Below are 26567 nucleotides of genomic sequence, written 5' to 3'. Positions count from 1 at the left end.
TTTGTGGTATGAGCTAGGTGAATACTAAGGGCTCCTTTTACGAAGGTGCGCTAACGGTTTTAGCGCGCGTGCTACATGCTAACGCCTCCATAGAGCTGGCATTAGTATTTTCTGTGTAGCGCAGAGTTAGCGTGCGTGACATTGTAGCGCATACTAAAAACGCTCCTTCATAAAAGGAGCCCTAAGTGCTGAAACAGATCCAGAAACAGAGCCTGGGCATGAGTTCTGGTAATCCAAACATCTAGCCTGGTACTAGGACACCCAGTTTGTGTACCTACAATGACAGGAAATCTGGAACTGATTGTGCAACATATTACAGTAAAACCTTGGTTTACGACCATAATTCATTCCGAAAACATGTTTGTAATCCAAAACACTTGTATAATAAAGCGAATTTCCCCATAAGAAGTAATGGAAACTCAGATGATTCGTTCTACAACCCAAAAACAAGATACTGTATGTACTTGTATTGCAAGACATTGCTTGTATATCACGTTACAATTTAATAAAATGTTTTGCTTAACTTGCAAAATACGTGCATACCAAGTTACTTGTAATCCAAGGTTTTACTGTACTTTGGAATACAAATGGTAGAGATAAAGCCATTTTATTTACGCCATTCATGAAAAGCATATATTGGGGATATGGACAGTTTTCAAAAAGTCAAACTGTAAAGTTCATGATTATTTTGTGGCTATGCACTGCATAGCTAATTTTCACAGGGGGCCTAGCAATTGGAGCAGCAGGCTGAGAACCAATAAAACTAGGGTTCAAATCTTGCTTCGCCCACTGAAGTCCCATCCTCTTTCCTGATGCTCCTTATGACCTTGGGCATCACTTAATTTTCCACTGCCTCAGGTACATTTCAGATTGTGCCCCATTTGTGTAGAGAAATAACGTGTATATAAGATTATAACTCATCTTGAACTCAGATATGGAAAATGTTAGTAATAAATCTAAAATCCAGAACCTAGCCCTACAATTAACCTGGTGTGCAAGAGAGATAAATGCCACCAGATTTACCTTGAATCGGTGATAGTTCTATTCTGAGTCCTGGCCCAGCAATGGTCAGAGAGGAGAGAAGAAATGACCCTTCTAGGGGATGCTGTGGATGGGCAGACTGGATGGACCATTTGACCTTTATCTGCCTTCATGTTTCTATGAGAAGAGAAAGTGGGACTGAAGTGAATGCCATGCTACAATGACTCTTGTGTACCACCACAGTACTCAACATCCTGTCACAAGTGAAGATGTGGGAGGAAATTCCATTGGCCTGCAACCAACCTGAGAGGCTCATCAAGGCATGTCCTGTAGGTCAATCTGTCCTGAGGCAGGTTTCGCTACATTCAGCCTTTTCTCCCCATCCCAACTAGTAGCGCGGTTTCTCTCCTGAGTGTAGCGAGAATCCACAGAAGCCAGTATTCATGCACTAAACATCAATTTTATGAAATGGTTGAGGATTCACCATAATATTCCCAGCCCCAGATGGCCAGGGAAACAGAAACCGGGTTTGGGAAGTGAATCTGGATCTCTCACATGGCTGCAGGCAGTGCTGCCACTGATGCAGGTTATCTGTTTTAATGGAAAGCATCTTTCTTTATTTTAATATTTCTTGAGGGTGTTCTGTAATATTTTTAACAAAATATTCTCAGAATTTTTTAGCTATATTTCATCACTCATAAGTAGTATGCTTTATTTTTTTTCATCTCTTCATGTGTAAATGCTGTCACAGGATTCAGTCTAAATTTTATTCCAAAAGTTATTAAGTCACCGTTCGTGTCAAGACACTGCCATTCATCAGGATTGCTTACTTATTCACAGCCTGTCATTTTTACCACTCAGGGAGTTCCACTGATGTTTTGACTGTACCAGCTAGGAAATTTCAAGCAATTGCAAGTGTAAAATGCTGAGACAAATTGTCAAATAGGAAAGAAAAGATTGTATTGAAAATATGTGCTTTCTACGACTGGATCATTCATAGAATTTACATTCCTCCAAGACTTTTAGCCTAGTGCCCTTTGAAGAAATTGCAGAGAACAGACATTTTTATGCTGTTTTTGACAGCCACTGTGTGGTGGAAAAGCCTGTTTGACTGGGAGTGGTTCACCCTGATCCTAAGTACAATAGAGAAAGAAAAAAATGTAGCTTTGTAAAGTACGATAGATAAAATGCATTTTTCTGGTTCCCAGTGTAATTTGGCACCACCTTGCTTCTCTAATTTTCTTTCAGAGTAACAATTTGGAGCCTACTTGTGTTTTTAAAGTAATGCAATGGATAATGAACCTGGCTTTCCATCACTGCCCATGGGTGTTTCCCTTTAGAGGGTAATTTTTATAAGAAGGTGCCATTTTATAAAGACAAGTAGGAGCCTTCAAAGGATTCAAAGATAAATATGTGCTCTTTGAGAGGCTGGTGGGAGCCAGAGGGTGCATTTCACTAAACATCATAAGAAATCCAGACTGTGATGAAAGAGACCGCAGTACATCCAAAGCACATTGCATGGAAATTAAAAGAAATTTACTCTGGTGCTTTTCCCCAAAGGTATCCACTTCTGCATATGAATTTGGGTTTGAGAAGAAGGCCCAAAGCATAGACATGGCTGCTTAAATCAAGAAAGAGAAATAAATGTAAGGGAGTTATATTCGTTACTCACTTATTTAGGGGATAGGGAGCCTCAGAATATGGAGCTTCTCTACCCAATTCGGGTCGTATCGTGAATAAATTCACTGGCTCTTACTCACATCACAGGCTGAAACCCCACTACTTCCTACGTTTTTTTTCTTAATTACTTTTATTTTATTAAATCACTATATTCATGCTTTAAAACCCCTATTTTGAAAAAACCTTTTCTAAAATCATGTTCTCTCTTTTACATCCACCTATTGTTTGGTGGCCAGCTGTACTCATCTACCTTACAATTCATTTCAATCCAGAAACGGGAAACATTTTTTTCAAAACTAATAACATACATTCCGTTGTATCTGTAAACATGAATCAGTACTTATCTTGAGTACACTTTCTTTTTTTCTTTCTTTGACTTATGAAGTTAGTTCCATACTTTTTCTAATGCCGTTGCTCATTATACTGGCATATTGCCGTTGCTCATCTTTTTAACTTATTCCGATGCGGCCTGCGTTTTTATCTGCTCCCGCTGCATCAGGGAATTTTACAGCAACAGCATCTAAAATTAAAAATCCTAAATTACATTCAATTCTCATACCATGCACCATATATTCTAAATTAATATACAAACAGCTTACCTCACTTTAACCCTTGTTATCTGATCAAGCCGATTCCGGAGCACAAACAGAAAATGGTGCCCACGCATTTAAAAGGATGAATATAGAGGATAAACTTAAACATCTGAAAGAAAAATCCTCTGAAAGTGAATTCATAACTCATCAAAATGATATGAAAAAAACATTTAGACGCATTTAGATCCGAAATACAGAAGAGCAAATTTAAAAAATTTAAAAGAGATGAGGATTATGTGAACCTTGGTTAAAAGTAAACAGACAAGAAAAAACACAAAGAGAAAAAAGTGACATTTGATAAAACTTCAGAATTGTCAGCCAGCAGCTTTAGCTCTGATGATGATTTTTTAGATGCCAGACCACGTTACCAACAACAGAGAGGTAGACAGAGATCTGAGAATCAATGGGGACAAGTCCAGAACTACAATTACAATCAGAGACTGCAGACAAGATCCCAGAGAGGACAGAGATTCCCATAATTCACCTCTCTCACCATAGTCTATCGTTGGATGAACTGAAAGTTCTTTCGAAAGGTTTAACTTTTGTGCCCACCAAAAATGTTGATAATTTTCAAATTCGAATTGATGTAGAAAAATTAATGCAGACACTAAGGATAAAAATGTTTTTTCCAAAGGAAGACTTCAATCAAGGCAGATCTTTAGTAACACCAAAATCCACTTGGATACCCCTTGGGTTGATTATTATTATTAGAATCCTTTTATAAGCTTGTAATGGCAGTTCTAGAGAAAAAAGAGCGGTATTAAAAAAGGAAAAAAAAAAAAATCAAGCCAACCTTACACTGCAAGAAAAAAGACATTAACAACTCTACAGAATGATCACTCTCTGGTAATTAGAAAGGCAGATAAATTGTTCTACTAAACAGAGATATGTATTTGACTGAAGCATTGAGACAGTTAGAAGGGAAGAAATACAAAAAAAAAAATTGATATAGATCCCACTACTAATCTTCAAGTCAAGATCAACAAGATAACAAAACAAGCATTAGATCAAGAGTTTCTGACAAAAAGAAAGAAACTCAGAAACAACTCGAGAAAAACAGAGACCGTGGAGAAAGCCTGGTCCCTATTCAAGGACACGGTGCAAGAAGCACAAAATCCGTACATCCCCAGTTTTAGAAAAGGGTGCAAAAAAATAAAAAATAAAAAATCGAACTAAAGACCCGGTAGGGATAACCAATGAAGTGAAGAGGGCGATAGGAGACAAGAAAAAATCATTCCAAAAATGGAAAAAGAACCAAACCGGGAAAAACTGGAAGGAACACAGGAAACACCAAAAAGAATGTCACCGAGTAGTCAGGAGAGCGAAAAGAGAATACGAAGAGAGACTGGCCGGGGAAGCAAGAAACTTCAAATCATTCTTTAGATACGTTAAAGGGAAGCAGCCGGCGAAGGAGAAAGTAGGACCGTTGGATGATGGAGACAGAAAGGGAGTGGTAAAGGAGGAAAAAGAGGTAGCTGATAGATTAAACAAGTTCTTCTCGCCAGTCTTCACAAACGTCCAATGTACCAGAACCCGAAGAGATCTTCGATGGATACCAAGAAGAAAAACTGTCGACAATAGAAGTAAGCCATGAGGATGTCCTCCAACAAATAGATAGACTGAAAAGTGACAAATCTCCGGGACCGGACGGAATCCACCCAAGGGTATTAAAAGAACTAAGAAATGAAATAGCGGATATACTCCAACGAGTCTGCAACCTATCCTTGAAAACTGGGGAGATCCTGGAGGACTGGAAAATAGCAAATGTTACACCTATCTTTAAAAAGGGATCGAGAGGTGACCCGGGAAACTACAGGCTGGTAAAGCTTGACTTCAGTTCCGGGCAAGATAGTAGAAGCACTGATAAAAGACAGCATCTGTGAGCACATAGAAAAAAATGGACTAATGAAAGAGAGCCAACATGGCTTCTGCAAAGGAAGATCGTGCCAAACGAACTTACTGCATTTCTTTGAAGGGATAAACAGCCAGATGGATAAAGGGGAATCCATAGACATCGTTTATCTCGACTTCCAGAAGGCCTTTGACAAGGTACCCCATAAGCGGCTACTCAGGAAGCTGTGGAACCATGGGGTGGAAGGGGACGTACACAGATGGGTTAAACACTGGTTGGCAGGCAGGAAGCAAAAGGGTTGGAGTGAAGGGACACTACTCGGATTGGAGGAGGGTCACGAGCGGTGTTCCGCAGGGGTTGATACTCGGACCGCTGCTGTTCAATGTATTTATTAATGACCTAGAGACAGGGACGAAGTGTGAAGTTATAAAATTTGCGGATGACACCAAACTCTGTAGCAGAGTTAGAACCATGGAGGAATGTGAAGACCTACAAAGAGACCTGAACAAACTGGAGGAGTGGGCGAACAAATGGCAGATGAACTTCAATGTAGAGAAATGCAAGGTTATGCATATAGGGAAAAAGAACCCGATGTTCAGCTATAAAATGGGAGGATTAGTACTAAGGGAAAGTAACCTTGAAAAAGACTTGGGTGTGCTGGTGGATACAACAATGAAGTCAACGGCACAATGCGCAGCAGCCTCAAAGAAAGCAAACAGAATGTTGGGTATTAAGAAAGTATTACAATCAGAACGAAGGAAGTCATCATGCCGCTATATCGTGTGAAGGTGCGCCCGCACCTGGAGTACTGTGTTCAATATTGGTCACCGTACCTAAAGAAGGACATGGCGATACTTTGAGAGGGTTCAGAGAAGGGCGACAAAACATGATAAAAGGTATGGAAAACCTTTCATACGCAGACAGGTTAGAAAGACTGGGGCTCTTCTCCCTGGAGAAGCGGAGACTCAGAGGAGACATGATAGAGACATATAAGATCATGAAAGGCATAGAGAAGGTGGAGAGGGACAGATTCTTCAGCCTATTGGGAACCACAAGAACAATGGAGCACTCTGAGAAGTTGAAAGGGGACAGGTTCAGAACCAATGCTAGGAAATTATTTTTCACTCAGAGGGTAGTGGACACCTGGAATGCGCTTCCGGAGGATGTGATAAGACAAGAGTACATTACGGGGTTTCAAGGAGGGATTGGATAAATTCCTGAACGACTCGGGGATTAAGGGATACAGGTAGGACTAAGAAGGTTAACAGATAGAAGGGAACAGGGAATGAAGGGTTTCAGACAAAATTCACCTTACAGGTCATGGACCTGATGGGCCGCCGCAGGAGCGGGCTGCTGGGCGCGATGGACCTCTGGTCTGACCCAGCGGAGGTAACTTCTTATGTTCTTAAGGGAATTTAAATTTTTTGAATGTACTACACCCTAAAATTCCAGTATTATATACTCTCCAAAATTCGCAAATCTTTAATTATCCCTCCAGGTCGTCCCATTGTTTCCACTAAAGGATCAACACTGGAGGCATTATCTGTTTATGTGGATAAATTCCTTCAACCATTTGTAAGAGAAAGTCGATCATATATACAGGATACTACAGACTTTTTAAGGAAATTGGCTGATATAAAACCAAAAGAAGACATTATTTTAGTAATGATGCATGTTTGTTCCCTGTACACTATTATTCCACAGGATGAAGCGTTACATATTCTGCAGCATGTTTTGGAAAAACATACCTCGTCCACATTTGGTCCCCCACAGTGTTCATCATAGAGCTTGCAGAGATTACCATGAAGGAAAGTTTCTTTTTGTTTGAAGAATCTCTATTTAGTCAAAAATCAATAGTTGCTATGGGCATCTGATCTATAGACATACCCAGACAGAAGGATCTGTGGAAGACCAAACTCTGAGAAATGATGATCCTGAGATCTACATTACATTTTAGCCAGATTTTAACTCATACAAAATTGCAAGGAAATATAGGCATAATTAACTTAAGTAGCTGTGGAAATCTTATTTTCATGCTGAGCAGTAGCAATAACATAGTCCTTGATGTTTTTCTCACACGTGTGACAAACATAGGAATCAATTCACCCTTTTGGAGGCTGGAAAGGAGACCTGAACTATTCAGCTACTCAGGCAAATCTGGCAAGCAAGACATAATTACTAGTCAGAACTGGAACAGAGGCTGCATAAGAGGCTAAGGAGGAACTGAGAGATAAGCAATTTGGGCCAGTCATTGCAGGAGGTTTTTAGTAAGGGTCATGAATTAGGGCTCTTCCTGTAACCCAGAAATTGTAGTGCTTAAATCCAGCCTCTAGGGGTTGTCATTGTACAAATGCTTCCCCTCCCTCCTCCCCCTGGCAACAGGATAAGAAGGGCCAATAAAACCATGGCTTAAGATACTTTTTTGCCCCACATAGCATCAGAAACTAGGGTGCTTGGGAGCCAAGGATGGAAATATTTTTGTTTGGCTACATCAACCACAAAGATTTGTCACTGCCCCTGGATTCAGCATCATCAGCTCACATGTGGAGTTGAAGGTCCAAGAGGGTATTCCTTAGTGAACCCCAAGGTCCTCAATATGACAGTGCATAGCACAAGTCATCCTCCATTTATTCTAAAATACTTAGGACCCTATTTACCAATTTTTCCTGAATTCTATATATGGCACTCAAAATTGTGCACATAAATTTGGGCATAGGTCCAATTTGGATGCAACAATTTAATTGGCTGAGTCAAGTAGCACTATCAATTATTGGCAACAATTTACATTTATGCATGCACCTTCCTACGCACTGGTGTAAATATTTTTGTGTGCAGTTGAAAAGGGGGCATGGCCATATTTTCAATAGTGTATATCAGTGTATTGCAAACTGTGTGCCTCCTGAGATTTCAGGTGCACCGTGACACAATGGGGAGGAGGAGAGACACCGGCTGACTGCCTACAGGATGTGCTTCTCGTGGCAGGAGGCACATCCAGTAGGCAATCAGGCAGCGCCAGCACCTCTCCTTCTCTCCACGCCTCTTCCCTGCTCCCCCCACTGGCAGCTCAGGGCCTATCTGGAAGGCCTTCGCACATGTGCAGAAGTCGACCTGATGATGACACACGTGCATGATGTTATTATGGCGACGTCCACGCACTTTCAGATGCCTCATGCCGCGGCCACTACTTTTAGTGTGCCCCAGCTCAACAAAGTTTGCGTGACACTGGTGTAGTTCCTCAAGCCCAAGGTTGTGCACAGATCCCAGCACTACACTCTTCTATAAACAGTGCCCAACACAGACCACCATTCATACAATAGTGCTCGTTTTTTGTTTTTTTCTGTTTATGAGGAAAAGTTTAAATAGAACTTGTAATTCACTCATAGGCACCAGAACGGGGGAGGAGGGGGCATGGGCTCCCACAAAATTGCCACTTACTTTTATCCCTGGTGGTCCAGAGGTGCATCAGGCAGGAGCGAGCTTTCCGTGCAACTGTCCACTGCTAACCCGGTCAATCGCGGCTGGTTTCTTCTGCCGCTGAGCAGCAATGAGTGGGAGTGCACTTTGGTGCTCCTACTCGGTGCTCAGTGGCTTCTTTGACTGGCTCCTGCAAATTCTTGTGATTCGCGAGAATTCACAGGAGCCAGTCAAAGAAGCTGCTGAGCGCCGAGCAGGAGCGCCAAAGCACACTCCTGCTTATTGCCACTCAGCGGCAGAAGAAACCAGCCATGACCGACCAGGTTAACAGTGGGGCAGGAGCAAGGAAAGCTCGCTCCTGCCTGCTGCACCTCTGGACCACCAGGCCAGAGGAGGTAGGAGGACAGGGCCGGGTGCAGAGTCTGACGGGGGGGGGGGGGGAAGGGTGGCTGGGTGCAAAGAGCCTGACAAGGGAGGGAGGGAAGGGGGCTGAGTGCAAGGGGGAGGGGTGCAGAGTCTGACGGGAGTGAAGGCTGGGTGCAGAATCTGACAGGGGAGGGAGGGAAGGAAGGGGGCTGGGTGCAGGGTCTGGCAGAGGAAGGAAGGAGGGAGCTGGTTGTAATGCCTGACAGGGGAGGAGGGAAGGGGGATGGGTGCAGAGCATGACAGGAAGAGGCTGGGTGCAGCGGGTAGGGTGTTTGGAAGGCAGGGAGGACAGATGCTCAGGGGGTTAGGAAGACAGATACTGCACATACAGGGAGAGGGTTGGGAAGGACAAATGCACCGGAGGGGGGGAGGGAGTTAGGAAAGGAGGAAAAGAGAGATGCTGCACAAATAGAGTAGTGGGAAGGGAGAGAAAGAAATGCTGCCGTGGAGAGGGAAAAGGAACAGAGAATTGTTGGCCATAGGTGTGTGGTGTGAGAGGGAAAAAGAGATTATGTATATGGGGAAAGGAAGAAAAATGGAGAATTGTTGGACAGATATTTACACTGGGATGGAGGAGAGATGACCCAAAGAAGGGAGAGATGTCAGACCACTGGAATGGGAAGGAGAGAGAGAGAGATGCCAGACCATGGGAGAGGAGAAAGGTTCCAGGCTATGGTAAGGAGAGGAGAAAGATGCCAGACCATATGAGGGAGGGAGATGTCTGACCATGGGAGAGGGATGAGATGGTACATAGGGATGGAGGGGAAGGGGAGACAAAGGGAGGAGATGGTGCACAGCAATGGGTGCGACAGGGAAGAGATAAGAAGAAATGCTTCTTATGGATAGATGGGCGTAGGGGAGAAGAAAGAGGGAGGAGATGGTACGCATGGATAGATGGGAAGGGAAGGCATGGAAAAGTAGATTTTGAGAAGAAAGCAGAAAAATGGAAGAAAGTTGAATGTTAAAAGTTAATGCTAAAGATAGATGTATGGCAAAAAGTGAAGGAGTGAAAAACAGCAAATGGATAAGGTGGCCCTGGATACAGTTAAGAGCACAGATAGAAGGAAGTGCAGCCAGAGACTGGGAAAGATGGTTTGAAAACCAAAATCACCAGGCAACAAAGGTAGGGGAAATGATTTTATTTTCAATTTAGTGATTGAATTGTGTCAGTTTTGAGAAATGGCATCTGCTGTCTATATTTTGCACTGTTCAGGAAGAAATGCATTTGTTTCTATTTCTCTGGGGGTTGTACTGCATGCAGAGTTTTGAATCTTAGGGTTTGGTTTACTTTTAGTTTGTGGTCCTGTATTTCCATAGGGGTTATCTGTGTTCTGCATGTGTGACCAAGGCCAGGTGTTCTAGTAGGAATGAATGTTGAGAAACAATGTGCTTTTTAATTTTGTGGTTATCCATTATGTATTGTTAATAAGATTATATTGTGTGTGTATATATATATGATGAAAAATGAATGGAAAAAATGGCATTACAATTAGTACTATTATAGAGGTGGGATATGGGGCGGAACTTGCGGCTCCCCCCATACAAAAAAGCGTTCTGCTGCCTATGAATTCACTAGTATATATAAGTAGTCATACAACCCACCTTCTTTGCTGCTTAAATTGAAAGAAGATTATTGTCTTTTAATTCAAATAACCAGGGACTAAGCTTATTGTACTTATAAGAACATAAGAACATAAGTAGTGCCTCTGCCGGGTCAGACCAGAGGTCCATCCCGCCCAGCAGTCCGTCCCCGCGGCGGCCCAACAGGTCATGACCTGCCTTAATCACCAGAAGGGGCCCCCTTGTCCCCTAGGTTTCTCATCGAAGTCCTATCTTCCCATCAATGTCCTAACCCTCCGGCCTTGCACCTGCACGACCTGGTGAGCTGTCTATACTTATGCAACACCCCAGCACCTCCCTCAGTACCCCACGATCCCCTTTTCCCTCAGGAATCTGTCCAATCCCTGTTTGAATCCCTGTACTGTACTCTGCCGGATCACTTCCTCCGGGAGCGCATTCCATTTGTCCACGACCCTTTGGGTGAAGAAAAACTTCCTTGCATTTGATTTGAACCTATCTCCCTTCAGTTTCTCTGAGTGCCCCCTTGTACCTGTCGTCCCTTTTAGTCTGAAGAACCTGTCCCTGTCCACCCTCTCTATGCCCCTAAGTATTTTGAAGGTCTCTATCATATCCCCCCTGAGCCTCCTTTTTTCCAGAGAGAAGAGCCCCAGTTTATCCAGCCTCTCAGCATATGGGAAGTTTTCCAGCCCTCTTACCAGTTTCGTTGCCCTCCTTTGGACTCTCTCAAGAACTGCCATGTCCTTCTTGAGGTGCGGCGACCAATATTGAACGCAGTATTCCAGATGTGGGCGCACCATCGCTCGATACAGCGGCATGATGACTTCCCGCGTCCTGGTTGATATGCCCCTCTTGATGATGCCCAGCATCCTGTTGGCTTTCTTCGAGGCTGCTGCACACTGTGCGGATGGTTTCATGGATGGATCCACTAGCACACCCAAGTCTCTCTCAAGTCCGGTGTCTTCCAGCAATTTCCCCCCCATTTTATACTTGAACAACGGGTTCTTTTTCCCTATGTGCATGACCTTGCATTTATCTACGTTAAAGCGCATTTGCCATTTGTTTGCCCAGTCCTCCAGCTTATTGAGGTCCCTTTGCAGTTCCTCACACTCCTCCCTGGTCCTAACTCTGGCGCAGAGCTTGGTATCGTCTGCAAATTTTATAACCTCACACTTTGCCTCCGTTTCCAGGTCATTGATAAATATGTTGAAGAGTAGCGGCCCAAGCACCGATCCCTGCGGCACACCGCTCGTGACTCCCCGCCAGTCAGAATATTGGCCCTTTACTCCGACCCTCTGTAGTCTACCTGACAGCCAGTGCTTGATCCATCTGTGTACATCCCCGCCCACCCCGTGGTTCCACAGCTTCCTAAGCAGCCTTTCATGTGGCACCTTGTCAAAGGCCTTTTGAAAATCGAGGTAAATGATGTCTATGGGTTCCCCTTTGTCCACCTGACTGCTTATTCCCTCAAAGAAGTACAGAAGGTTTGTCAGGCACGCCCTTCCCTTACAGAATCCGTGCTGGCTTGTCCGCAGTAGGCCATTTTTCTCGATGTGCTCGCAAATGCTGTCCTTGATCATTGCTTCCACCATCTTCCCTATAACTGAAGTCAGGCTCACCGGCCTGTAGTTCCCGGGGTCACCTCTCGATCCCTTCTTAAAGATAGGTGTGACATTCGCCAGTTTCCAGTCCTCTGGTACCTCTCCAGTTTTCAAGGATAGGTTGCAAACATGCTGGATTGCGCCCGCTATTTCCTGACTTAGTTCCTTTAGAACCCTTGGGTGGATCCCGTCCGGTCCCGGTGATTTGCCGCTTTTCAGTCTGTCAATCTGCTTGAGGACATCCTCCCGACTTACCTCTATATGCCCCAATCTTTTGGCCTGCTCCCCACTCATGAGCTCCTCTGAGTCCGGTATATTGGACGTGTCCTCGCTCGTGAAGACCGACGAGAAGAACGTGTTCAACCTCTCAGCTACCTCTTTATTCTCCTTAATCACTCGCTTCCTATCCCCATCGTCCAATGGCCCCACCTCCTCTCTCACTGGTTGCTTCCCCTTTACGTAACTGAAGAATGCCTTGAAGTTTTTCGCCTCCCTGGCCAGCCCCTCCTCGTATTTCCCTTTTGCTTTTCTAATCTCTCGGTGGCATTCCTTTTGGCATTTCCTGTGCTCCTGGTGATTTTCCTCCGTTGGATCCCTTTTCCATTTCCGGAAGGACACTTTCTTGTCACTGATTACCCTCTTTACTTCAGGTGTCATCCAAACCGGGTCTTTTGACCGCTTGTTCTTGCGGCCTTTCCTGAAACTGGGGATGTACAGTTTTTGCGCTTCCTGCAGTGTGTCCCTGAGAAGGGTCCAGGCGCTCCCTACAGTCTCCATCCTAAATCCGTTCCTGAGCTTCCTCCCCACCATTTTCCTCATAGCAACATAGTTCCCTTTCCTGAAGTTGAGCGCAGTCGTTGCGGTCCTCCCCACTATGGGTGACCCCCTTTCTAATGTGAATCTGATCACGTTGTGATCACTGTTGCCTAGTGTTCCTCCCACTTCTACCCCTCTTGCAGGCCCCCCTAATCCGTTAAGGATGAGGTCAAGAGTAGCATCCCCTCGCGTCGGTTCCTTGACTAGTTGCTCCATGAAGCAGTCCCTCACAGCTTCTACGAATCCTGCTTCCCTCGTGGAGTTGGAGTGTCCCGTACTCCAGTCTATCCCCGGGTAGTTGAAGTCCCCCATCACTGTTACACTTCCAGTCCTGCATTCCTGTCTCAGTTCTGCTTCCAAGTCTTGTCCTATTGTTTCTGACGCACCAGGCGGGCGATAATACAGCCCCAGCTTTATGTCTGCACTCTTCTTTCCCGGCAATTTGACCCATAGCGATTCTAGCTCCTCTGCCTTTGTTGCTGTATCGATCCCAATCGAGTAGATATAGTCCTTTATATACAGCGCTATGCCTCCCCCCTTCTTGTGGGTCCTGTCCCTCCTGTAGAGCTTGTACCCTGGCAGCTCCACATCCCATTGATTTTCCTCTGTCCACCAGGTTTCTGTAATTCCTATTATATCCAGGTCCTCCCCCTTGGCCATGACTTCCAGTTCACCCATCTTAGCCATGAGGCTTCTTGCATTTGCGTATAAGCACTGTAGGTCCCGGTGTTTGTCCTCCACCTCTGCCTTTACCTGGGCCGCCTTCCCTTGGGTCTCGGGCCATTTTCCCGCTCCCGGTGCCTCTGCTGTGCCCTCCGCCTTTACCCTCGCAACTCTCTTCCTCCCCATGTCCCCTCCACCCCACCTCCCCGCTTTTCCCCGGGGAGTACCAGCCCCCTCCTTGCATTTAAAAAGCTAAGCAGAAAGATATGGTCCATGGTTGACAGAAATAGACAAACCACTGGCAAAATGGCCTTGAGTGGTTTGTTCCACTCAAGGGCAGAAAAAGGGAGATAAAAAAGGGGATTTTCTGGCAGATGGAGGTGGGGGGTGGATGCTGGTCAGGGATAAGGAACTGATCAGACACAGAATGCAGATCTAGTGAACAAAAGTTCAGTGATGGAACAGGGAGGTGGTCCTCTATCTATCACCTCTATCCATCAAATCCAACTACAATATTCATACAGTCACTAGAGTCATTTACTAATACAGATGGAGGAATCAACTATTACAGCAACCTCTCAAGTAGGTGCTGCAGCAGGTATGATAAATAGTAGTCCTTTGCTCTATTTGGTATGCTTTTGTATTAGTACCTACTGCTTTAAAAAGGATTACAATGGGGGCCCTACATACGTATAATTCTATTATTTCTGTAGAGGAGGAACAGCGATACTTGGGGTAATAGATGAATACATTTTCCAAAAAAAAGTGCCAGTACAACAACACAAATATAATGATCAGCAAAACTCATAGATAAGACTCAAAACTGATTTGGTTTAATTTCCCCTTTATGGCATTTGCATTCCATTTCAGTTTCAAATAGATATAATTTCATTATATATGTGACACCTAAATGGATGGCATTTCCAGTTTATTTAAAGGGAATTGTACTGTTATCTGCCATGTGCAGATGAGATTCATAAGCTACACAGGCTGTCAATACAATTCCATCATTGTGACAGAAATAACTGCAGTGGACCTGCAGTTAAATATATTTTATGCAGCTGCCAACGAAAGCATACCAGTGCTGCCTTTTATCTTCAACTGTGTTTTTAGGAGGAATTAAAATATGGGGAAGGCTGAGAATTCATACTTTGTAAAGCACCTTGAATGGCCAATGCACCATTTAATATTAAGATCTGATCTAAACATATAATAAAAATACTCTAAATATTGACAAACTAGTGTTTAAGCCCGTTACATTAACGGGTGCTAGAATAGATGTGTGTCTGTCTGTCTTTCTTTCTGTTTCTCTCTCTATCTCTTTGGCTGCTGTCTGTATTTCTTTCTTTCTTTCTGTCTCTCTCTCTCCTTGGCTGCTGTCTGTCTGTCTGTCCTTATTTCTTTCTGTCTCTATCTCTCCTCGGCCGCTGTCTGTCTTTCTTCCTGTCTGTCTCTCTCCTTGGACGTTGTCTTTCATTGTCTCTCTCCTTGGCCGCTGTCTGTCTGTCTCTCTCTTTCTGTCTCTCTCCTTGGCCGCTGTCTGTATGTCTTTCTTTCTGTCACTCTCTCTCCTTAGCTGCTGTCTCTGTCTTTCTTTCTGTCGCTCTCTCTCCTTGGCCGCTATCTGTCTGTCTTTCTTTCAGTCTCTCTCTCTCTCTCTCTCTCCTTGGCCGCTGTCTGTCTTTCTTTTGGTCTCTTTCTCTCCTTGGCCGCTGTCTGTCTTTCATTGTCTCTCTCCTTGGCTGCTGTCTGTCTTTCTTTTGGTCTCTTTCTCTCCTTGGCCGCTGTCTGTCTTTATTTCTTTTTGTCTCTCTCCTTGGCCACTTTCTGTCTTTCTTTCTGTCTCTCTCCTTGACCGCACTCTGTCTTTATTTCTTTCTGTCTCTCTCCTTGGCCGCTGTCTGTCTTTATTTTTTCTTTCTCTCTTTCTCCTTGGCTGCTCTATTTTTATTTCTTTCTGTCTCTCTCCTTGGCCACTGTCTGTCTTTTTTTCTGTCTCTCTCTCTCCTTGGCCACTGTCTGTCTGTATTTCTTTCTGTCTCTCTCCTTGGCTGCTGTTTGTCTTTCTTTCTGTATCTTTCTGTCCTTGGCCGCTTTCAGTGATGGGGAAGCAGTAGAAGTAAGCGATATGAATTGAGGTTGCAGAGTAATAGACTTAGTAGTAACATCAGGCAATACTTTTTCATAGAGAGGGTGGTGGATATCTAGAATATTCTCCTGATGCAGGTGGTGGGGGTCAAAAACAGTGAGAGAATTCAAAAAGGTATGTGATAAACACAGAATTCCTATATAGTATATTAAAAGGATGTAATTCAAGCTAAATTTAAATAACCATCATACTTCAAGAAAGGGTATGGAAGAGTGTAAGCTGTACCCAACAGCAAATGCAACCTCAAACAAGGTTGTGGAGCAGCCAAGATACACAAAGTGATCTGTCTTCCTCATAGCCCTCCTGGGACCCCAGCAGCATGGTACAAATTTCTCTTCCCCCGAATACAGAACTTTTATGTTACTACCTCTCTCCCTAAGATAACCTTTATATTTCTGGTAGTCAAGTGGGTCTTCAGGGCAGGACTGGTTGTAGCTTTAAAATGACGCCTTTGGCTCTATGTAGCAGTAGATTTACTCTTTAGATTCTTATTCTTGTATATGCATAAGTATGTGGTTGGGCAATTTTATAAAGAGCCCTTTTATCTGTGTAAAACAGGCTTTCCACACAGACAATTCTTTATAACATTATCTCCAAAATAGTTAAAATAAAATAGAGACAAAAGTGCATAATTGGTAAGTAATACAGAAAAGAGAATTCCCAGGTTTTGGTGCAGGCCCTTAGTCAAATGATACCAAAAAGTATGAAAAATGACATACATTTCTGAAACTGTTTAATGTGATTAAAACTGTAAAAACAATAAACCCAAGAATGCCATCTACTGGAAACTACTGTACTCTGCAAATATCTGTACCTCTACTGGAACCAAACAAAGATTCCATCCAGATAAATACAAAAGGGAGATTCCATTCAAAGGGGATTATTAAAGAATGAATACTCAATACATATACTTTTTATTCTTCTATTTATTGATATTTTTCAATGCATTGGCTTTATAAAATTTGGAAAAGACACCTCATTTGATGTGATCAGATTTCATAGGCTGAAGAGTAAAGTGACTGCAGAAATCTGGCATCAGGCTCTACTTAACTGCAATTATGTTAAAATTCTACTTCAGGAGTGTCCTTTTTGGCTTCCCTGGGCCACATTAGCCAAAAAAAATGTTTGAGGCCACGCAAACGCTGCAGCAAGATAGAGGAGGGAGCCAGCAAGACGGTAAACACCCAGGGGCAGCAGGGAAAACATTGCATTGCCCTCGACTAGGGCTGCACAAAATACTTCACAGGGCCGCATGCAGCCCTTGGGCCGCAGGTTGGACACCCCTGTTCTACTTGTTTCATCATTTACCTTATGGGTAAGAACCACAATGAAGTGCAGCGGCATTTCTTGGAGTCCCCGGTACCAGCAGTTTCTGGCCTGATAGACAGTTTTTGTTCGAGGCGAGGTAGCAATTTCAACTCCAGGTGGCTTATAGGGATTTCAAAGGCAGAAGGAGGGTCATTGACACCATTAGAACTGGAAGAGTTCTCTCTGGAGAAGCAGTTTGCTTGAGATTGGAAGCTGTAGGACAGAAGCTCCTGTTCAATCCCAATGACTGGGATGGTGTGAAGCTAAAGCAGAAGGGGGGACTTTTTCTTGACACAGCCTTCGGGTGAAACATGTCGGAATGACAGGTCCCTTCCTGATAACTGCTGACAAAGGGAAAACTCAGAAAATGTAGAAAAAAAGATAAGTTGAAAGATTATTTATTTATTTATTTATTCATTCAAGTACTGAAGTATAGAAGCACTAAAGCACTTTATATAAAATATAACGGTCTGATGAGGAGGCTAGTGCCACATAGTATTTGGCCACTCAAACCAATTGGCTAATACTGGCACTTCTGAAGACCAATGAATAAGTAAAAATTATAAATGAACATGTTATGAAGTACTGTTTGTGGAGAACACGAGTCTTTTCAATATTAAACATTCATGCGCATATACAACTAATGCTTATCTTTGAAGCATTAATTCTCACCAAAGAAAGGTCGGGTCCAAGATGAAACAGGATAGCTTCTGTAGCAAAAAAACATGCTCTTTCAAATGATATAAAAATTTTTTTTAAAAAACCCTGCACAGAGATATTTGAATCTAAAAAACAGTGAAAATTTGCATAAATGCATAAAGCCATATTTTTTGGATGGTCATATCTTCAGCTTCACTTAACTGTAAAAGCTCGTATTGCAAATCTTGGAAGTATCTCATGGTACATGCCTGCTGGTAAAGTTGTACCCTTAGCGGACATATCTACCAGCAGCAGTAAGGAGCCAAACTGTGCCAAAAATTTTCATTCGTGAATTTTTTGCCTACTTTGCTGACCTGTAGAAATGGAAGCACGTTTGCAAAAGTTTTCAAACTTGACACAGAAATTTGCCCCAAGGTGTTGTACCAAACTGCAAAATTTCAGGCTCCTAGGTAGTTTCCTTCTACTGCAGTGCTTAAGCAAAGTTGGCATTTTAGGTCACGAGACAACTTTCAACTTCAGGAAAGGAATCTACGAAGCAATGAGGGAAATGGTAAGGAAGAAACTTAGAAACACTTCCAGAAAATGGCAAACGGTAGAACATGCCTGGTCTTTTTTCAAGGACACTGTGAGCGAGGCGCAAAATCTGTATATCCCCCAGATTCAGAAAGGGGTGCAAAAAGAGTTGAACAAAAGACCCGGCGTGGATAACTAAAATAGTGAAGGAAGCGATAGGCAATAAGAAAAATTCATTCAGGAAATGGAAAAAAGACAAAACTGAGGGCAACTGGAAAGAGCACAGGAAGTATCAAAAAGAATGTCACCGTGTGGTTCGAAAAGCCAAAAGAGAGTATGAAGAGAGGCTAGCCAGGGAAGAGGTGGGACCGCTGGACGATGGAGATAAGAAGGGAGTGGTGAAAGAAGAGAAAGAAGTAGTAGAAAGACTTAACATGTTCTTTTCGTCTGTATTTACAAATGAAGACACATCCAACATACCGGAACCTGAGCAAATCTTCAAGGGAGATCAAGCAGAAAAATTAACATCCATGGAAGTGAGCCTGGAAGACGTACGCAGGCAGCTAGAAAAACTAAAAACTGATAAATCCTCGGGTCCGGACGGAATCCATCCAAGGGTTCTGAAGGAACTAAAGGAGGAGTTAGCGGAACTACTGTAGCAAATTTGCAATCTATCCCTGAAAACAGGCGTGATCCCGGAGGACTGGAAGATAGCCAACGTTACACCCATCTTTAAAAAAGGATCAAGAGATGACCCGGGAAACTACAGACCGGTGAGTCTGACCTCAGTTCCAGGGAAAATGGTGGAAGCACTGATAAAAGACAACATCGATGAACATTTTGAAAGAAACAAACTTCTGACAACCAGCCAACATGGTTTCTGCAAGGGGAAATCGTGCCTAACTAACTTATTGCACTTCTTCGAAGGAATTAACAAATGGATGGACAGAGGTGATCCCATAGACATCATATATCTAGACTTCCAAAAAGCCTTTGACAAAGTACCCCACGAACGCCTACTTCGGAAACTGAAGAACCATAGGGTGGAAGGAAACGTACATAGATAGATCAGAAACTGGTTGGCGGTTAGGAAACAGAAGGTGGGAGTGAAGGGCCACTACTTGGACTGGAGGAGGGTCACGAGTGGTGTCCCGCAGGGCTCGGTGCTCGGGCCGCTGCTATTTAATATATTCATAAATGATCTAGAAACAGGGACACAGTGTGAGATAATAAAATTTGCAGACGACACCAAACTATTTAGTGGAGCTCGGACTAAAGAGGACTGCGAAGAATTGCAAAGAGACTTGAACAAACTAGGTGAATGGGCGACGAGATGGCAGATGAAGTTCAACGTTGAGAAATGTAAAGTATTACATGTGGGAAGCAGAAACCCGAGGTGCAGCTATACGATGGGAGGGATATTATTGAAGGAGAGTACCCAAGAAAGGGACTAGAGGGTAATGGTGGATATGACAATGAAGCCGACGGCACAGTGCGCAGCAGCCACTAAGAAGGCAAACAGAATGCTAGGCATAATCAAGAAGGGTATTACAACCAGAACGAAAGAAGTTATCCTGCCGTTGTATCAGGCGATGGTGCGTCCGCATCTGGAGTACTGCGTCCAATATTGGTCGCCGTACCTTAAAAAAGAGAGGGTTCAGAGAGCGACACGTCTGATAAAAGGTATGGAAAACCTTTCATATGCTGAGAGATTGGAAAAACTGGGACTCTTTTCACTGGAGAAGAGAAGACTTTGAGGGGATATGATAGAGATTTACAAGATCATGAAAGGCATAGAGAGAGTGGAGAGGGACAGATTCTTCAAATTTTCGAAAAATAAAAGAACAAGAGGGCATTCAGAAAAGTTGAAAGGGGACAGATTCAAAACCAATGCTAGGAAGTTCTTCTTCACCCAACGTGTGGTGGATACCTGGAATGCACTTCCAGAGGACGTAATAGGGCAGCATACGGTACAGGGGTTCAAGAGAGGATTGGACAATTTCCTGCTGGAAAAGGGAATAGAGGGGTATAGATAGAGGATTACAGTTCAGGTCCTGGACCTGTTGGGCCACCGCATGTGCGGACTGCTGGGCACGATGGACCTCTGGTCTGACCCAGCGGAGGCATTGCTTATGTTCTTATGTTCCTTAGCTCCTGACCAAATTTAGATCCCAAAAATTTTGCAGAGTTTCATTTTATATCCTAGACAACACCCCTGTAAAATTTGGTTGGATTACAAGGGAGTCGGGCTTGGGCTCCTGGTCCAGTTAACATGGAATGACCCCTTTGTTAAACTACAGTATCAGCTAATCAGTCTGGTACGCTGTTGATGTGCAAAGGGGACGAAGAAACCTGCATATAATATACTGTACAATATATGTGAACTGCTTTGATTGTTTCACAGAAAAGCAGAATTTCAAATTTATGACCCTTTACTCTTTAAAATTACCGTATACATTCTTGCAACTCAGGGTCTGGAAATCATCTATATCAGGGGTCAGGATCCTGTGGCTCTTTTGATGGCTGCATCTGGCTCGCTGCCAATGTGACACTCTGACTTCCGGGGGCTGAGCCAAGGAGAGCGGCCGCACACACTACGAGCTCCTCTGCTGCAACGGAGAAAAATCTTCTCCAAGACGTGCACTGCAACAGAGGTCACCCAAGCAGACCTACCCAGACCATTGGAGACATTCTGCCGGTCACCCGGAAGCAGGAGCCGCCGACACAGAGCCAGATTGTATGGCTCTCACGGAATTACATTTTAAAACATGTCGTGTTTATGGCTCTCTCAGCCAAAAAGGTTCCTGACCCCTGATCTACATGATCACACTGCTGTTAAATAAACTGAAGCATGGAAATTGTGTTTAACATTTAATTTATTAACCATATTATTTAATATATAAACCACTTTATTCCAAGGTGGGATATATAAAGACATACATTAAAACAATCCACCACAAAACAAGAATACACAGTATCATTGGGAGAGTCTAAGACACAGCAGTCCATCAGTGTTGATTTTGTACAAGCAGATGCTGCTTTGGGAGATTTTTAAACTGAGCTAGGTTTTTCTGCTGCCATGGCCCATAGGCAACATATTCCCGACAGCCAGGCCAGCTACTGAATAACTCCTCTTGTGAGTACCGTATATTCAAGGCAAAGCTGAACTGAAGCTGAAAGAGGACTACAATTCTAGTAGCGTTTCACTGAAATAAACCTTTTCTCCAAGATACTTCAACCTTAGCTTCTAGATTTCTGCTTTTGCAAATTGAAATACTTCCACAATTGTCAAGGCACTTATTTGAAGAGTTTTGCAGAGTTCTACTAAATTATTAAGGATAACCAATACTATACAATATTCTGCTTTCATGTTACAAGTTTAAATGAAACAGTGTCACATTCTGTTACCTGTAGGCTTCGATCAAGAGTGACATTGACAACTGCTGTAAAGGAAATGAGCTGCTGAGTGATAGGTATGGCTGTTGCTAGGCTGGTATAAAAAAACAAAACAAACAAGATCCTAGGGTAGTGATTACAAGGAAAACACAAACTATCTGGTATATGTCAAATATGTAAACATCTACATTTAATAATATTACCTGCTCCTATTTTTAATGATCTATCTTTCCGCAAAATGTCAGACAATGATGAGCTTAAGCTAAGAAACAAAGTAAATAATTGTAACTCATCTCGTCCTAGGCCCACCTCTACCTTGCTCGGCCCACTTTAGCCTCCCGAAACAGCAGAGCCACTATCTGCTGTGCAGATGTATAAAAATATCTATGGTAAAACTTGCATCCATAGAAAAAAAAAAAAGATGTCATTAAAAATATTGTATATAAACCCTTCATCATCCTGAGAATACACCGGTAAGTAAAAAAAATCAGGAATGTCCTCAAGTCTGCTTTTTTAAAAGCAATGAAATTGTAGAGCATTCCCACTGCTTTAAGTCTCACGCCCTCCTTACCCAGAAGCCTTTGCGGCTTCATTCGTTTTTTCCCTCTGCCAGGTTCCTTATCTAACTCCGCCCTTCTACCAGCGGCGCCGAGAACGCGAACTCAAGCGCCCGCTGGGCTTGGGATGACTCAGGTTAGAACGTGCCTTGCTTATGGGTCCACTCCCACCTCGAACGTCACTGGAGGCTGCCGATTGGCCGAAGGTGGGTAGCAGCATCCGTTGAGCTTGGAAGCTAGAGAAATGGACGTGCAGGCATTGAGTATCGGGGATGCAGCGCTGAAAAAGGCCGTGCGCGAGTGGCTGCACTGGGACAAGGTGAGAGTCTGGCGTCGGTAGGCGTGTGCGCCCTCACTGATGCGTCAGGTTTTCGTGCAAGTGTCTCGTGTCCTCTCGCGCTGAGGTCAGGGAGCGAACTGCCTGTCGCAAGTTCTCAGGCTCTTCAAGTGGGTATAGGCGCCACATTTCAAAATGATTGGGTTGCCAAACACAATGCAGTTTGCTTGATACCACAAATCTGGCTCCTGTGATCTGTGGCTCTCCTCCTCCCATCCCCACCTTTAAGTTTTGATGGCTTTTCAAGCGATGTAAAGATGTCTAAAGAGCACTGACAGCTGCAGCCCCAATTCCAATTGCTGATGTTTGTGGAACTTTAATACGTATATTCATCATATACCAGCCTTAATAGTCTCCTTGTAGGAACTGTTGCTGTCCATTCCCCAATTTAGCGTTTGTGAGCCAGGGTGTCCTGTTTTGTGGATGTGTGTGTTTGAAATAAGTGTGAAGTATTTTAATTTCTTATTATAAAAAAATGAGGAACTCTTCTTCAAAAAGAGTGCTCCTTCCCCTTCTCCCTGGGAGTTGCATCTGTTTCAACAGGGCTACATCCTCATTACTCAAACTTGAATTTTCATATTTAACTCTATTGCCGGACACCAAGATGAACAAATACAGATGCTTGGTGTAACAAATGAACATTCACATTTTCTCTCCCCCTTCTCCCGGGAACCAACTCTTCACTCTCCTAAGTTTACTAAAGTTCCATGAAACATTCTTTAGCTTGAGGAAGAACAACATAAGCAATGAATACCAAACATTACAGTTTCCAAGAAGAAAATAAAACTAAACATGTTCAATTAACCTAGATATGCTCTTTCCCTAGGGTTACCAGATTTCCTGGAGCCAAAAACCGGATATGTGGTGCCAAGCCCCTACACAAACCTCCCTTTCTTTGAGCTCAAGGCCTTGTCTGGAATACCTCTGATCATGCACAGATGTGATGCGATGACATCGCACAAGTGTGTAACATCCCGTCACATCCATGCATGCTCAGAGGCATTCCAGACACAGCCCCGAGCTTGGCGGTGACGGGTCAAAAGCGTGCGAGGACAAAGGCGCGCCAACAACCGAGCACGGACAACTGAGCGCAGGGCTTAATCGCGCCGAAGAAAACCCGTATTTTAAAGGGCTGTGACGGGGGTGTGGGGGGGAACCCCTCCACTCTACTTAATAGGGATCGCGCTGCCTCACACTGCCTCACACTGTAGGTGTAACCCCCCACATTATACCCAAAACTTAACTTTTTCCCTAAAAATCCGGGAAAAAGTTAAGTTTCCAGTATAATGAGGGGAGTTACAAACTCCCCACAACGCCAGTGCGATCTCTATTAAGTAAAGTGGGGGGTGTTCCCCACCAACACCCCCTGTCGGAGCCCTTTAAAATACAGTTTTTCTTCGGCGCGATGAAGTCCTGCACTCAGTTGTCCGTGCTCGGTTGTCAGCGCGCCTTTGTCCTCGCGCGCTTTAGACTATGAACGACTGCAATCAAGGAAATAGGGTTTACAGCAATTTGTAAAGTGGGCTACGCAGTCTCGGTTGTATTCAAATAGCATAGTGGCCTTGGGAATTATGGATATATGTCAAATGTTTGATATGAAGATAAAGATCCTCTTCCAAAAACTGTCAATTTTTAGGAAAGTTCAAAGTATATGACCCAGGGAGGCCTTTGAATGATCACAGTTCAGGCATATAGCAGAGGCTGTAATATGAAGTTTCCAGGCCCCCAATGGCGAAATATAAAGTATCCCAATGATCTTATATTGCACTTCCCAAATGTTCATGTTAAATCTGATGGATCACAGCTTGCGAAGGGCTGATGTTATCAAATCTTCAGGTAATGGCACCACCAAATTACTTGACCACCTATCAAGCAAAGCAGCCTGGTCTACCATTATAGTGTGTTGCTATCGCAGGGGGGCACATTCCTATGATCCAGAAGTAAATGCTGTTGACAAAAGTTCATGGACTTCCTCAGTCTAAAAGGCCCGAGGGAGAGACACTAATGCCTAAGCTGTAAATAAGTGAAGTAATTCCATGAGGAAATGTGAAATTCATCCCTTAGTGCAGAAAAAGATTTGGGTGTGATATTCTCATTTAGGACATGGAAAAGGTAGATAAACCCTTTCTTACTCCATCGTAGAAATGCAGGGGAAATGTCTCCATTGCTCTGAAAGGAAAAATACAGTATAATGTGTATATAGGGGAAATCCTGTGAAATTGACAAATCCATCTCCAGATCCTCCATAGAGGTTTAAATAGAATGTAAGTGGGGCTCCTATGGATCCCACTGATTTAACTGCATGTAAATAGGCACTAAAATAATCATTCTGAAATAGTGACAACTGCAGGGTATTACTTGTGTATTACAAAACTAGTCATTGATGTGTCGCATGCCAAAACCAGTAAGTAAATATCACAAGTTAATTAAGCCCATAACCCCCCCCCCCTCACTTATCTATCAGCAGTTATATTTTCCTAAAGGAGAGACTGTGTCCTTCTACCTCCCCAAAGATAATTCCTATGAAGCTTAGCCAATGTCTGCTCATCCCTAACAGACAAGTATAAAGGTAACATTTGAAAAAGATAGAGCCAACAAAGCACCATCATTCTGTACAAATGTAAGTGACCCATCAACGAAAGGAGATAAGATTTCTAAGAACTCAGTTTGATAAAGGTTGACTTTAACAGTGGATGTACAATATATTCATAAGATATAACCGGCCCAAATAAGCAGCACTAATTTCCAATTAACTAATCTAATCTTGGATTTATGCATCGCGCTATGCCTGCAGAAGTTGCCTGTAAAGTTGGAGAATTAGATATTTATTTATTTAAAAGACTTCTTAAAAGACAATACACTTCTCCCTCAATATCCTGTGATAGGACAGAGTACACTCCAGGGTTTTAAAGAAGGATTAGATAAATTCCTGAAAGATAGGGGGATTGAGGGATACAGATAGAGGTAGAGATGGGATATAGAGAGAGTTTAGATAGAGACCAAGGGGATTTAAGGGTTCAGACAATGATCACCGTACAGGTCATGGGCCTGATGGGCCACCGCGGGTGCGGACTGCTGGGCGCGATGGACCTCTGGTCTGACTCAGCAGAGGCAACTTCTTATGTTCTTATTCATGGGAGTTAGGGGCAGAGCCGGCCCACGAATATTGAAAATTTGCGAATAACATTTGGGCCGGCTCTGACCCAGCCCCCGGCATTCCGGACCTTACCTGGTGGTCTACTGGGCTTTTGGGGCAGGAGCGATCTTCCTACGCTCCTGCCCCATGCAGATCACTCATACAAAATGGCTGCGGGGAGTTTCCGTCATAGTCTCGAGAGACTACGGGAACTCACGTCAGCCATTTTGTATGAGTGATCTGCACGGGGCAGGAGTGTAGGAAGATCGCTCCTGCCCCAAAAGCCTGCTAGACCACCAGGTAAGATCCGGGATGTAGCGTTTCTTTTCTTTTCCCCCCAAAAAATCACAAATACCTGAATTTGCAGATACTGAAACCGTGGATTCAGAAGAAGTGTAATATAAAATAAAAAATATACAGCACATATACAAATAACAACAGGTCCTTCATATCAGTCATATTTTACAGCACTTGACAGCACAGCATATCAATACAGGAAAAAAATATTTATTGAAATGCTTCTACAAATAATGTAGCTTTCAGAAATTTTTTAAACTTCTGAAAATCTACAAGAGCTCTTAGTGGTCCAGTCAACTTATTCCACAGTAGTGCTGCCCGATTCACGATTTGAATAGGTTCACCGATTCACTTCAGGTGAATTGATTCGAATCGATTTAAATTTAAAAAAAATTGGCTTCCCGATTTGAACCCTCTCCCCTCGCCCCCTAAAGCAGGAGCGGCAGCGCTGCTCTTGCTGGCTGGCCGCTGCCGCACCTGTTTTAGAGGGCAAGGAAGGCAGTCGGGAAGTGCTGCTGTCCAGCTTCTTTCCTGGCCTCCCCGAAGGACTGCCCCCCCCCCCCAAAAGACTGGGCCCCCTCCCGGGAAGGCCTCTGTGTTCCCTCAGGCC

The 26567-nt window shown here is 43.6% G+C and overlaps 1 protein-coding gene and 1 long non-coding RNA gene across 3 annotated transcripts in view; one reads left to right on the top strand and one right to left on the bottom strand.

Moving 5' to 3' along the window:
* Window positions 1-1042: 1042 nt before the first annotated feature.
* On the bottom strand, window positions 1043-22133 carry LOC117361955. 2 transcript variants are annotated; one of them, XR_004539763.1, is made up of 4 exons: window positions 21834-22133; window positions 3748-3994; window positions 3261-3363; window positions 1043-3181 (listed from the first exon to the last, which is right to left on the bottom strand). It is a non-coding gene; the product is annotated as an uncharacterized LOC117361955 (long non-coding RNA). The 2 variants fall into 2 exon arrangements; XR_004539764.1 differs by lacking the exon at window positions 3748-3994.
* A 118-nt stretch (window positions 22134-22251) lies between these two features.
* Window positions 22252-26567, top strand: part of PGM2 (phosphoglucomutase 2) — an 84004-nt gene continuing 79688 nt past the window's right edge. The window contains exon 1 of the mRNA XM_033947590.1: window positions 22252-22506. Coding sequence (XP_033803481.1) covers window positions 22432-22506 — 75 coding nt within the window. The 5' untranslated portion in view covers window positions 22252-22431. The remainder of the gene's footprint in view (window positions 22507-26567) is intronic.

This window comes from Geotrypetes seraphini, chromosome 1 (genome assembly GCF_902459505.1).
Source record: "Geotrypetes seraphini chromosome 1, aGeoSer1.1, whole genome shotgun sequence".
Classification (NCBI taxonomy): domain Eukaryota; kingdom Metazoa; phylum Chordata; class Amphibia; order Gymnophiona; family Dermophiidae; genus Geotrypetes; species Geotrypetes seraphini.
The sequence above is the reverse complement of the archived record's forward strand: the minus strand, read 5'-3'. Positions and strand labels throughout refer to the sequence as shown.